This window comes from Panthera onca, chromosome X (assembly GCF_046562875.1).
Source record: "Panthera onca isolate mPanOnc1 chromosome X, mPanOnc1 haplotype 2, whole genome shotgun sequence".
NCBI lineage: Eukaryota > Metazoa > Chordata > Mammalia > Carnivora > Felidae > Panthera > Panthera onca.
Window position 1 is genome coordinate 2430701 of NC_138357.1, and position 14146 is coordinate 2444846.

The 14146-nt window shown below is 54.0% G+C and overlaps 1 protein-coding gene across 1 annotated transcript; it reads left to right on the forward strand.

Annotated features, from left to right (window-relative positions):
- The first annotated feature begins 316 nt into the window (after positions 1 to 316).
- TREX2 (three prime repair exonuclease 2) lies at positions 317 to 1984 on the forward strand. The gene is made up of 2 exons (XM_081793394.1): positions 317 to 430; positions 961 to 1984. The coding sequence occupies exon 2, from the start codon at positions 995 to 997 to the stop codon at positions 1703 to 1705; it is 711 nt and encodes a 236-aa protein (XP_081649520.1). The 5' UTR covers positions 317 to 430; positions 961 to 994; the 3' UTR covers positions 1706 to 1984.
- The last annotated feature ends 12162 nt before the right edge of the window (positions 1985 to 14146 follow it).

Genomic DNA, 14146 nt, shown 5'->3' on the forward strand with positions numbered 1-14146 from the left:
TGCTCCTAGGCCCCCTTTAGCCTCACGAGGGGCTGCTGGGTCCCCTGTGACCCAGGTGGAGCGGTGCCCTGGAGGGGAAGGCTTGCCACCTTGGCGGGAGGGGCCTCGGCTCGGCTGCCGTGTCCTGGCCCTGCTCAGACTCGCGTTTCCTCCTCGTGCCTGTGATGACACGTTCTTCCAGCTTGTGGGGAGCCTTGCGTGTGGCCCGGGAGCCTGCTTTCCAATCTGTAAACATGGGGTGTATGTCTCAGCAGCTGTGAGTGAGCGAGGGGGTGGCAAGCCGGCCGCACGGGTCCTGCGGCCTTAGGCCTCCTCGTTGCCCAACAGGCGGCTGGGGGCGGGCCGTGGCCACTGATTAAAGGCCGCCTGGAACAGCCTGTGTGGAGACAGGTGCCCAGCAGCCCAGGAAGCCGGCCAGCAGCTGCCCCAGGTAAGCCGGCCAGCAGGGTTGGTGAGGACAGCTGCTGGGAGCCCAGACGCAGGTGACCAGGTCGGGGAAGGCACCTGTGTGCAAGGGAGAAGGCCAGAGGAGGCCAAACCAGGGAGGCTTGGCTGCCTGCCTCCCGACAGCTGACCCTAGGGTTGCAGGCGCAGGGTGCTGTGCCTGAGGCTCCTCGCTAAGGTGTCTCAGTGAAGATGCCATCCTGGGCTAGCACCTCCCGGGTCCCTGATGACGTGGATGTGGCTCACTTTGTGTCTCCTGTACCTGGAGGCAGGCAGCAGAGGCCTCTGGGCCGGGATCCGGGCACAGCAGGCCTGCCTTTTGCCGTTGACTAGCTGGTGGTGGTGATGATGGCCAGGGAGGGACTGGGGCACAGAATGGAGAGGGTGGCGCGGCCCTAGGAGGCCTCACCGTCGACAAAGGGGTTGGAGCATTGGCCACGGGGTCGGCTGTGTGTGGCCGGGCCCAGGCATCCCCATCACTTCGGCCCTCAGGTTTTGTGCCTTTTGCTCTGGCAGCTTTAGGCTTTGCTGTCCCCGCGAGCACATCACCATGTCCGAGGTGCCCCGGGCTGAGACTTTCGTCTTCCTGGACCTGGAAGCCACTGGGCTCCCCAGTATAGATCCCGAGGTGGCCGAGATATCTCTGTTCGCGGTGCACCGCTCCTCCCTGGAGAACCCAGACCGAGATGAGTCTGGTGTCCCCGTGCTGCCCCGGGTCCTGGACAAACTCACGCTGTGCATGAGCCCAGAGCGTCCTTTCACCGCAAAGGCCAGCGAGATCACCGGCTTGAGCAGTGACAGCCTGGCCCGGTGCCGGAAGGCTGGCTTTGACAGCTCCGTCGTGCGGACTCTACAGGCCTTCCTGAGCCGCCAGGAGGGCCCCGTCTGCCTCGTGGCCCATAATGGATTCGATTACGACTTCCCCCTGCTGTGCACAGAGCTGCGGCGCCTGGGCGCCCACCTGCCCCCGGACACCATCTGCCTGGATACACTGCCTGCGCTTCGGGGCCTGGACCGCGCCCACAGCCATGGCACCCGGGCCCAGGGCTTTAAGGGTTACAGCCTGGGCAGCCTCTTCCGCCGCTACTTCCACGCCGAGCCGAGTGCCGCCCACTCAGCCGAGGGCGACGTACATACCCTGCTCATGGTCTTCCTGCACCGCGCCGCTGAGCTGCTCAGCTGGGCAGACGAGCAGGCCCGGAGCTGGGCCCGCATCGAGCCCATGTACGAGCCACCCGATGGTCCGAGCGTTGAAGCCTGAATGCCGGGGGGCTCGGTGACGCCACCGCCCAGGGGCGTGAGGCCCGCCCCCGGCACCGTGGGCAGCGCCAGCTCTGACCATTCAGTCGGGCCCTGGGGCCCGGAGCCGGCAGCGGACCGGTGTCCCACTGTCCCTCTCCCCATCCTCTGAGCTGGCTGGCCCTGGGCCTGCGCACCTGCCGGGCCTTCTCCCTGCCCGGGCCTGCCCAGCCTTGTAGCCCCAGAGCTCCCTGCCGGCCACCCCTCACCTGGCCTCTCAATAAACATGGACGAGTACTCAGCAGTTGAACCTCCAGTTTCCCTCTCCACCCTGCCCAGAGGGAGCAGGCAGGGAGCCAGGCCAGGGGCCGGAGCAGAGCCCCCTGGGGCCGTCTCCTTGTGGCCGTTCCTTGCTGAGAACCCGGTGGGTGACTGTCAGGTGGGGGCTGTGGGCCTCCTCCCTGGCTGGTCTGCTGCTGCCTGGCCTATCGTCCCCTCCCTGCATTGTCACCCCGGAGGCCCAAGAAATGAGTGCACGGGGCCTCAGGAACGTGTGCCTTGGTCCCGAGTCTGTGCTGGGGAGGGAGATGGTGCAAAGGCTAGCTCCAGTCCTCGCCCCTGTGGGCCCTGGGCATCTCCTTCCTCTCCTGGAGCCCCTGTCCCTGCCCTGCAAGGTGACGACAGGATGAAACAAGATGGGAAGCGCCCCCATTCGCACACAGACATGTATGCAGAAGGGGCCTTATATGTGCAGGTCAAGCTCCAGGAGGGCCTGCAGCAGGGGGGGTGCATAGCAGAGGTGGGGTGGCCGGCGCAGTGGGGGTGATACCTAGGAAGGAGGTTGTCCTGGGCCCCTGTGGCTTGGCCTGAGGAGGGCCAGGAGGCTGCCCTGTGGGGAGGACAGCTTCTCAGCAGCTGCTTCTGCTGGGCTTTGAGGAGCCAGCTAACCTGCCTCGGGAGCCCCACCTGTGTGACCAAACGATGGGGCAAGGCAGGGGCAGGACCACCTGTGTGACCAAACGATGGGGCAAGGCGGGGGCGGGACATCCGGGAGACAGAGCAGGTGAGAAGGGGTGGGGTGGGTGGGGCGGCCACACCCGCGTGACTCGCTAGAGTGAAGCCTTGAGCCCATTCAGGACACTCTAACTAGGTCAGAGTGACTAGAGCCACTGCAACGTGGAAGGTAGAAGAATGGTGACGTCAGAACACAGGCAGTGGCCCCGTCGGGTCATTCCCATTGCCGGGGCCAGGGCATCTGCACTGACCCTGGGGGCGATGGGGAGGCACAGACAGTCGTCGGCAGGAGAGGGGCAAAATCCGGTTTAAGTTTTCACAGTGCCTGTCGGGGTCCTTTGTGGAGGATGGACTAAAGCAGGCCTCGGACCGGGAGGTTGGCAACCGAGGGAGAGAGGAGCAGTGGGGTTGGGGCTCTATTGCAGGGAGCGCCACTGGCCCGGCCAAGGACAGAATGGTGGGGGTGGGGGAGGGTACGCGGTAAGGGGAAGACCTGTAGGGGGCTAGTTGCGGAGTGTGGTCTGTGCGCCATTGAACTTCCCGAGGAAGGCTGGTTGGCCCCCTGCCCCCGTGGGCACCCACCTGGAAGGATGCCCCGAGGCGGGGCCCGAGTGGGTCCTCAGTCCAAGAGCCTTCACCAGGCAGGAGCTGAAAGAGTAGGGGACACCACCAGGCTCGAGGCAGCCAGGGACGCTCAGGTCCTCTGGTGCCCAAGCAGATCCAGGTGTCCATTATCTAGCTGGCCAGGCTCCAGGCCACCGACTCGCAGAGGCGGTGATGCCACGAGGCTCCCTTCTCACTCGCCGGGCAAGTCAGGAGGGGCTCGAGTCCAGGCCCCGGTGGGCAGGGTCTGTGGCCAGAGTGGTCTCTGGGCCCAGGTGCGTCTGTCTCAGCACTCTGGGCTCCCCTGACCTCTTGGTGGCCTGGCCTCAGGCACCCTCCTTAGGCCCATGCTTGGCGGGCCAGGCCGAACGTCATGCCTTGTGTGTCACACAGCCAGGCTAGGGCTGCCGTGCTGCTGCTGGAAAGCAGCAATGTGCTCAGAAGGGGGTGACAGCAGCTTTCCCGGGAAGTAAATGTAAACCCATGAATGCGTGTATCTGTGTACGTAGGTATATCTGTTTCTCTCTCTCTCTCTCTCTCTATATATATATATATATGTGTGTGTGTGTGTGTGTGTATACACACACACGTACATACATGAATAACTTCATTATAAGTTTTATCGATATGAAGAATGTGAACACACAATTTACAAATAATAAAATACTACACACATGCAAAATATACAATAAAATGCACAATATGCTATTTATAAGTTCCATATGGCCAAAGTTTTGCAAAATCCCTTACAAATCTTGCAACATGCTTACCAAATCCCTTCATTGATTTTTGCTTAACTTTTGTATCTACACCCAACCCGTGATTGCAGCTGGTGAACGAGCGTGGTTCCCACGTAAATGTCGGTTGCTATTTTCATTTATCTCAATGAGTAAGAGGAAGTGAAACAGAGACACAGCACCAAAGCTGAATTGGATAATAGTTTCTGCTATTGGAAGAGTATTTCCTCTTTTTTTTTTTTTTTTTTTTTGCTAGTCACAATGTACTGACTACAGGCTCGAGTTTACACAATCAACAAATAATAATGGACCAAGCCCTGGTTTGTTGTGTATGCTGATTAATGTACGTCCCTCCCAAATGGACGTCAATGCATCCATAACAGTAGAGTGCAGCGAAATAAGACATGATGGGGTTTTAGTTTCTCCTTTGTTTGTAATATAATGTGAGTGGGAGTTCATATAATTTCATTTCTAATAATGGTGGTGTTTCCCAATCAGCTCCCCAAATTCCTGAACGTTTAGCGTTTATTAGAATGGCTAAAATATAAAACTGCCCATCCCAAGTGCTGACGAGGATGTGGCAGAACTGGTGGCAATGTAAGATGATACAAGCACTTTGGAAAACAGTTTGGCCGTGTCTTAAAATGTGAGACGTGCACCTCCCATAATGCCCCAGTGATTCCATTCCTAGGTATTTACTTACCCAACAGAGATGACCTTATGTGTCCACACAGAGACTTGCACGTGACGGTTCATGGCGGCTTTATTCACAGCAGTCCCAGACTGGAAAGAACCCAAGTGTCCCTCAGCAGCACATCTGTACCACGGCACCCCACTGAACAGTGACAGCGAGCGTTTGAGACACAGCAGGTTGGGGGGGGGGGCACTCACAGTAACTACGCGGCTTGAAAGGGGACAGACCCAGAGAAACAACACCACTACTCCAGCTCACCCTGGCCAGCCACCTGCCTGTTGTCAAGATGTGTCACTGGCTTCGAAGCCACATCAGTGTCTGCCAATAGGGATGTGTCTGTGACCAGGAGCATTCCTGGGGGACACGACGCAAGCCAACTGAAAATGGAATTATCCATGCAGAGGGATGAGAACCCAAACAACAAGGCCAGGAGCATTTTCAGCTTGTCTTTGTGCAGGAAACAAGGTGATGAGGGCAAAGTGTGAGGCGGGCCACCACGAGCCGAACCTCGAGCCTCGAGCAGAAAGCTGGAGACAGGACACGGCCGGCCCTCCTGCCATTGTTTCTTCAGGGAAGGTACCCGCTGTTTGTGTTTTCTCTAAACGATGCTTGGCCTTGTATGGGATTCATACGGGGCACACGAGTGTGTGGAAAAGAAATTCATATTGTGGATCCCTGTCCCTGAGAGCAGTGTCGGCATCGTGGGGACCCTGCTCTCTGCACCTCAGCTCCCGCGCAGGCACCCCGCCACCACACGTTCCTCCCCGTTCACACCCACACACCGACTCACACGGGTGTGCAAACACACCCCTCAAGACGCCCCCCCACATACTTAGATGCGCCCCATTCACACACACGTGCTTATGATTCTGCATGAGTGGATCTCATTAGATTCTGCTTACAAATATCACAAGCATGTCTTCATTGTTTCTATAAAGTCACTTTCTGCCAGGCGTTCAGGTGCGATACCATAATTCTTCCTGTTTCTTCAGTGTTTGCAGCGATTTCTCCTTTCTCATTTGTACATTTCATTGGGCTTTTCAAAGAAAAAAACCCCAGGATTTTGATCATCCTCTCTCTCTCTCTCCCTCTGGTTTTCTGCTTCATTAGCTTCAACTTCTATCTTTATTAAATCCATCTGTCTATTTTCTTTGGGTTTACTTTTTCTTCTGTTTTTTTTTTTTTTCTAATTTCTTAAGGGGAAGACTCATATCTTTCTTGTCTTCTATCTTGAATAACTAAGGCCAAAGACTAACTTTTCTGCCAGTGAGATCTTCTGTGTCTCTATGGTTTGCTATGAAACATTCCTCTTTGCTCTGTGTTACAAATGTTTCTCCTTTCGCTTTCATTTTTTTCCCTGAGCTGATGCTTGCAGAATAGAATTTAGCTTAATTTCTGAGTTGCCAAGACTTTGTGACCATCTCTTACTATGTATTTCTAATTGTACTGGATAGTGGTCTGAGGATGTGTTGCTTAAGGTTGTCGGGGGCTGTGTGAGTTTCGTAGGGCGGCTGTAACAGCACCACACGCTGAGTGGCTCACGCAAGAGAAACTCCTTGGCTTACGAGGAGTCTGAGGTCCGGGCGTGGGCCGGGTTGGCTCCTTCCGGCGACTCCGAGAGAGAGTCCGCTCCGGGCCTCTCCTCCGGTTTCTGGCTCTTCCCGGCCATCTGCGGCGTCGCTCGGCCTGTGGAAGCATCGCCCGGATCTCGGCCTTGATCTTCACGTGACCTTCTCCCCGTGTGCGTGTCTCTGCGTCCAAACTACCCCTTTTCGTGAGGACCCAGTCCTACGGGATTGGGGCCCGTGCTAATGACCGCACGGTAACTTGATCATCTCTGTGCAGACCCCGTCTGCAAATAAGGTCTGCTCCACAGGTGTTGGCGGTTAGGACCCCGACATGTCGTTTTCGTGGAGGGGACACCACTCAACCCATAACAGGGGCCAAGTGTATAAATAACTTTGAAAACACGTTGCACAGATTGTGACAATGTGTGTCTCCTTAAGACATGTGCACTTATCTATATTCCTCCAGAATCTCGTTTGACAATTGTGCTATTTGACTCCTTTCCGTTTTGACTTGTTTTGGACTATGACATCGATCCCGTTCTAGGCCATTATATGAAAATATGCTGTTATGATGGCATGCTATTGACATCTGCCTGCCCGCCTTGCAGTTTCTATGCGTGTAGTTCCTGTGTGTTCGTGCTTATGGCTCGAGGACCATATCCGTCAGGATTCTCCTGAGAAATGGAACCAGCGGGATATAAGTACAAGAAACTGGCTCACACGGTTTTGGGGGCTGGAGACGCAGGAAAGAGCCATGGAGGCTGATCTGCTTTCCTCAGGGTCTACTGATTTCGGTGTCCATCCATCCGAAACAGTCCCTTCACGGTGACGCTTACAGTCACGTTTGTCCAAAAAGTGGGTACCCTAGCCTAGCCAAGGTGACCCAGAGAACGAAGCAGCGCAATGCCTGTTCTCCGGGCTTTGTTCCCTGGGCCTTCTGTCACTCACTGAGACAGCACTGCCCAGTTCGATGGCCCGCCACTGCTTCCCGAGGCCTCTGAAAGGGCAGACCTACACTGGCCGACCCCATCTTGTTCTGTGTCCTTCACCTTGACCACGCCTCCTCCCCTTGAGTAACCTCCCGCTCACCCACCCGTTCAAACTTCCCGATCAAAACACGCCCGGCGGCCTGCATAACAGGACTCCGACCCTTCCCCAGCCAATCGGCCGAGGCCACAGCCATTACCTCACCAACTGCCCATAGACCCCAATAAAACCTTTGTGCTTTTGAAACTCGCTCTCTCTCCCGGCATCTCACCGCTGCGTCAGTGCAGGTAGGGGATTGAGCTCGAGCTAGCTCGAATAAAGGCTCTTTTGCTTTTGCATCAGACTCGGCTCCCTGGTGGTCTTTGGGGATCACGAATTCTGGGCATAACAGCCTCTAGGACATAGTTTCCAAATTTTTGCTCCCCTTCCCCTGCCCGGTGAGTGCCTTCGGCTGGGAGTGGGGCTCGCAGGCTGCAGTGCACCTGGCTGCTGCCACTTCCCCAGCCTCCAGCTTCTAGAGTTGCCTGGGGAGCTGCCCACCTATATCCGCTTCTGCTGTGGCCGCTCCCTTTTGTTTGGAGGCTTCTGAGATGTTCCTGTTCTCCGGGGAGCCCAGCAACGTTCCCCAGGCACCACCTGCTTCCCGGGTCTGGGCTGGAGCTGCCGAGGGGCCTTGGTCTCCTCAGCGAGGTTTTCTTTACTCACGTGTTACCTTGCTTCCTTTCGGAGCCTGCTCTTTATTTTTTGTCTCCTAGCTGCCACCCCGGGCTTGTCTCTTTTAATTTAATTTAAAATGAAAAAAATTGTTTTCATTAATTTTTTAAGTGTTTATTATTTTTGAGAGACAGAGAGACAGAGCACGAGTGGGGGAGGGGTAGAGAGCGAGAGGGAGACACGGAATCCGAAGCAGGCTCCAGGCTCTGAGTTGTCAGCACAGAGCCCTACACGGGGTCGAACTCACGGACTGTGAGATCGTGACCTGAGCCGAAGTCGGATGCGTAACCGACTGAGCCACTCAGCCGCCCCTAAAATGAAATTTTTTCATCCCAGCTTTATTGGGGTATAATTAGTGTACAATACCTTGCACACTTCTCAAGATCGCCGTCCTAGCTGGCGGCCAGTTCACCTGGTAGTCAGGGGGGCCTTCTGTGCCCTCGCATTCCCTTTATCCTAAGGACAATGACAGCTTTTTCAGTGCAGCCGGCGCCAGGGGCCTACTCTCCTCGGGGTTTGCATTTCAGAGGGGCCCTTAAGAAGAACTTTCCTGGGCTGAAAGGCTGGCCAGAGGCTTATTTAGGGTTCTCACCTAGGTGCTCTGAGGAAGGGACAAGAGAAAGGTCTCCCAATGGGGAATCTCGTGCCACATTTGCATTTGATCGGCCTTTCCAGCAGGCCGAGGCTTCCAGGCTGAGCGAGGCGGCGCCCCGGGCGCAGCCCAGCGGTGTAGGCCGCAGGCCCGGAGTGCCCTTCAGCGCACGGCCCTGCTCAGACACTCGCGAGGGCCGAGGGCCGCTGTCCGCCGGATGCCAGGGTCAGCTTGCCCGCACACTCGGCGCGTGGCCTCTCAAATGCCTAGGTGGGTTGTCCCCTCCCCAGCAAGCTCCCCTACTGGCTCCCTGCCTCTTCTCACCTCCACCAACTTGGCCAAACGAGGAGTCTGGGGAAGCGCTTGTTTGGCTGCCCTGGGCCTGACACACGGGCCGGGAAGAGAAGGCAGGAAGCGTGGGGCCGCTGGCGCAGGATGACGGGTGCGATGGCGGCAGGGAAGGGCTGGTGGCCCACCAGGCAGGAGGGCAGGAGGAGGCCGGCTGGTACAGGGCTGGGCGCAGACTTTCTGGCCACTTCTCCCGTTGACGGCTAGAAACCTGTTCTCAGACCCCGGCAACTGGGGTACATGGAGCACCGTCCTTGCCCTCCGGTGCCTGAGAGGTTGAGAACCTGGAGAGCCTGCTCACCGACAAAGAGCAACGAGGCATTGACCTCCCCCCCCGCCCATGTGCCTACTCTGGTCTGGGCCCCAGGGGGGCGGTGAGAAGGGACCCGGCGTGGGCTGTGCAGCGGCAGGGCCTGGGTGCTGGGTCCTGCCCCCCCCGCTCCCTGTTCCCCAACTCTGTGACCAGCTGGGGTCACCTAACAGGTTGGCTTCAGCTTCCTTCGTCTGTAAACGGTGACAGCGCAGCGTGGCCGGAAGGTGATTAGGTGTTGAGCACGTACTCTTGGCGCGGCCCCCGTCATCCTTTCTTCCGGCTCCTTGAGCTCCAGCCACACGGAACAATGCGACACAAACGTTCCCATCCGTGGTGGGCCGAATGGGGGCCATGCGCAAGGTCCGTCCGCGTCCTAATCCCTGGACCCTGTGAATATGACCTTATTTGGTCTTTGCAGATACAGTTACGTTTGAGATGATTTTGAGATGCGATCAGCCAGACTTACCTGCCCAGGTCCTAAATCCAATGGCAAGTGCCCTTATAAGAGACAGAAGGGGAGGGACACAGACACAGAGAAGGCCAGGTGACATCGGAGGCAAGGATTAGAATGATGTAGCCACAAGCCAAGGAATGCAGGGGACCGGCAGCAGGCGGAAGAGGTGAGGACTGTGAGACACTAAATATCTATTGTTTTAAGCCACCCGATTTGTGGTACCGGTTACAGCAGCCCCAGGAGGCCAACGCACTGCCCCAGGACCTTTGCACTGGCTGTGCCCTCCGCCCGGACTGCTTTTCCAGACACCCCCCTCAACCAGGTCCCTGCTTCAATGTCCACTCTCCCGAGCCGCCATTTCCACCACCTCTCACTGTCTCTCCCCTGCTCCCGGCCGTATTCCAGCCCACCCCCGCCCTGCACACAGCAGCCCAGTCCCTGGAGAGAAGGCCGGCTCCACAAGGGCAGGGATGTTCTCTTGCTCACCGTGGCCTCAGTGTCGATCCGTTGACTGAAAGTACGCAGGCTCTCTTCCCCTTTATCACAACCTGCGTCTGTGAAAGAACCTCAGTTTCGCAGGAAGAAAAGTTAGGCGCACGGCCCGCCACACGACCGGTTGTTAGTGACGGAGGGAACTGCGAGCAGCCATCCCCAAGGGGGGCAAGGTTGGGAAACCGAGGCGGCCAGCCGGGTGCCCTCTAGTTTCGAGAACAGAGTCGGCCACAGTGGAAAGAGCCGTGGTGCTGGTGTCCCGGGGTCTGGGGTCAGGATAGCACCCACCTCGGCAGCAGCCACGTGGGAGGGCACTCAGGCAGGACCGGCAGAAAGGAAGGGGTCAGCAGGACTGCATACCCTCCAGAGGCTCTAGAGGAGGATCAGTCCTCAGCTCTTCCAGCTGCCAGAGGCCCCAGAAATTCTTTGACTTGTGGCCGTGTCACTCCAGTCTCTACCTCCATCCTCATGCGGCCATTTTCTCCCCGTGTCTGGGTCTTCACGTGGTGTTCTCTCGCAGGACACCAGTCACACTGAATGAAAGGTCCACCCTCTCCCAGTATGACCTCATCTTCACTAGTTATAGCTGCAAAGGCCCTATGTGTAAATAAGGTCGCATTCTGAGGTACTGGGGGCTAGGACCCCAACATAGCTTTTGGGGGGACATGATCCACCTCATAGCATCACCCAGTATCCATTCCAGCCTTCTTCTCTGGGGATAAGATCCCAGTTTTGTTCAGGGCACCAGTAGGCTCAGCCTCAAGTGACAGGTCATGACAATCCTGTATCCAGCTTTCCCCAGCCTCTCTTCCAGCTAAGGGGGGCGGGGGGCATGTGATCCGCTTGTGACTGGGACTTAAGTGGAAGTCTGCTGGGAAAGTTTCTGGAAAAACTGTTGCTTTCTTGATACAAGAGGACAGGTGTGGTTATCCTTGCCCTTTCCCCCTTCTGTCCTTGAATGTATATGTGATGGCTGGAGCTTCAGCAGCCATTTTGTGATCACGAGGCAAAGCTAAGCTAATTAGATACTGGGCCTCACCAATGCCCTGCTGCTGAACGAGCAAGCTACCCTCCAGATTCCTTACATAAGAAAATTAAACTTGGATTTAATCACCACAGTCAGGTTTTCTATTACAGATGATCCTCGAATAGCATGGGAGTTAGGGGTGCTGGCCGCCTGCACAGCTGAAAATCCATGTGTAACTTTGACTCCTCAGACCTTAACTTCTAATAGCTGACTGTTGACCAGAAGCCTCACCAATAACATAGACAGTCGGCGAACACATATATTTTGGATGTTACGTGTATTATATACTGCATTCTTACAAAAAAGTAAGCTGGAGAACAGAGAATGTTATTAAGAAAATCGCAAGGAAGAGAAAGGACATTTACAGTCCTGAATTGTATTCAACACAGAGAAAATCTGTATTTAACACACAGTGGTCACCTGTACTTGTGGCCACTTTCCTGATACACTGCATTTGTTTGTTTCTTTATTCCACCCTCATAGTCTGAGGAGACAGCCGAGATCTCCTCTATTCTCCTCCTCAACCTTGCTTTTCTCTTTCCTCCTGTCTCTTTCTCTCCCCACCTCTTCTCTGCCTGCCTGACTCATTCTCTCTCCACCTCCTTTCACCTTGTTCCCACTGAACTAGCCAGAATATGGGAGAAAGTAAGTTATATATTAAGCGAGGAATATTTTAACTGAAAGAAAAAAAAGACAAAAGCTTAATTTGATTCTTACTTCCTTGTTTCAATTTGATTTTGTTTTCCTGTTAGAAGTCTTTGCCAGAAAGGTGTTTTTTTTTTTTTTTTTTTTAAATCTTGGAACAATGGGTTCTCAGAACCACGAACATGGGATGCATAGTTCTGTTTCATATTATAGCTGAGGCTGTTATCAAATATGGGCTGGGCTACGCAAAGGCGTCATAGGAACAAATGTGTGCTGATTCATGATCACAAAATGGCTGCTGAAGCTCCAGCCATCACATATACATTCAAGGACAGAAGGGGGAAAGGGCAAGGATAACCACACCTGTCCTCTTGTATCAAGAAAGCAACAGTTTTTCCAGAAACTTTCCCAGCAGACTTCCACTTAAGTCCCAGTCACAAGCGGATCACATGCCCCCCGCCCCCCTTAGCTGGAAGAGAGGCTGGGGAAAGCTGGATACAGGATTGTCATGACCTGTCACTTGAGGCTGAGCCTACTGGTGCCCTGAACAAAACTGGGATCTTATCCCCAGAGAAGAAGGCTGGAATGGATACTGGGTGATGCTATGAGGTGGATCATGTCCCCCCAAAAGCTATGTTGGGGTCCTAGCCCCCAGTACCTCAGAATGCGACCTTATTTACAAAAAGGGCCTTTGCAACAACACGGGAATCAAGAAATGCTAACACGTGTGCAGGGCTTGGACACTGAAATCGCAAGCTGCTGTCGAGAGGAAGGAGGGAAGGCCCCTGAATGAGGAGCTATGTTAGGTTCACAGACTGAAGGCCTCAGGGTGTTCAGATGTCTGTCCTCCCCAAAAGGATGTATACATTCGATGCAATCCCAATCAAAATCCCAGCAGGCTTCCCACCCCCCACCCCCACAGGAATGGACAAGGTATTCTAAAACTCATGCAGAAGTGAGACACACTTTGGATAGACAAAACAAGTCTGAAAAAGAAGCATATCAGAGGATTCACATTACCCGATTTCAAGACTATTTATAAAGCGACAGTAACCAAAAAAAAAAAAAAAAAAAAAAAAAAAAGAGTAACATAAAAATAGACAAGCCAATTGATGGGGCACCACAATGAGTCCAGAAGTAGACTTTCACACAGCCAATTGATTTTCAAGCAAGATGTCCAATTTGGGGCGCCTGGGTGGCTCAGTTGGTTGGGCGACCGACTTCGGCTCAGGTCGTGATCTCGCACTTTGTGAGTTTGAGGCCCGCATCGGGCTCTGTGCTGACAGCTCGGAGACTGGAGCCTGCTTCGGATTCTGTGTCTCCCCCTCTCTCTGCCCCTCCCCTGCTCACGCTCTGTGTCTCTCTCTCAATAATAAAGAAATGTTAAAAAAATAAAAAAAAAATAAAAAAATTAAAAAGATGTCAAGGCCACTCAGTTGGGGAAAAGATCATCTTTACAACAGACAGGGCTAGAGAAACTGGATCTCCGTATAGAAACAATAAATAAATTGTGAATTCACCTCACACTACACACAAAAATTACCTCAAAATGGATCATAGTCCTAAATGTAGGAGCAAAAACCCTACAACTTCTACAAGGAAACAGGATCAAATTGTACGGAGTTGAGTTTTGTAGAGACTTCTTAACTGTGCAAACTATAAAATTTAAGAAATCCAGACATTGGGCTTCGTCAAATAAACCAACTTCTGCTCTTCAAAAAAAAAAATAAACAAAAACAAAAACAAAAACAAAACAAACCCTCACTGTTATGAAAATAGAAATGCAAAGCCCCAGTCTGGAAGAAAGTATTTGCAAACCATACCTGACAAAGGACTTGTATCTAGAACTCTTACAACTAAATGATAAGACAAATAAATCAATTAAAAATGGGCAAAAGATTTGAACAGACTGTTTACCAAAGAAGATATATGAGTGGCTCAGAAGGACAGGAAAAGACGCTCAACATCATTAGCCAAGAGAGAAATAAAAATCAAAACTACAATTAAATACCATTTCATCGCCCCCGCCCCCCCCCCCCCCAGGATGGCTGGAATGAAGAGGACAGATAAGCGTTAAGGACGACGTGTCGTAACCGGAACCCGCAGACGCTGCTGGTAGGGATGTAAAACGGGGCAGGTGTTTAGGAAAACTTAGTCTGGCGGCTCGTCAGCAAGTTACACGTAGAGTTACCATGAGACCTACCCCACTGCTAGCCATACGCCCAGGAGAAATGAAGACATATCCACACACACACACACACACACACACACACAC

Coding starts and splice junctions, on each gene's coding strand:
- TREX2 (XM_081793394.1), top strand. CDS start 995: ATGTCCGAGGTGCCCCGGGCTGAGACTTTCGTCTTCCTGGACCTGGAA.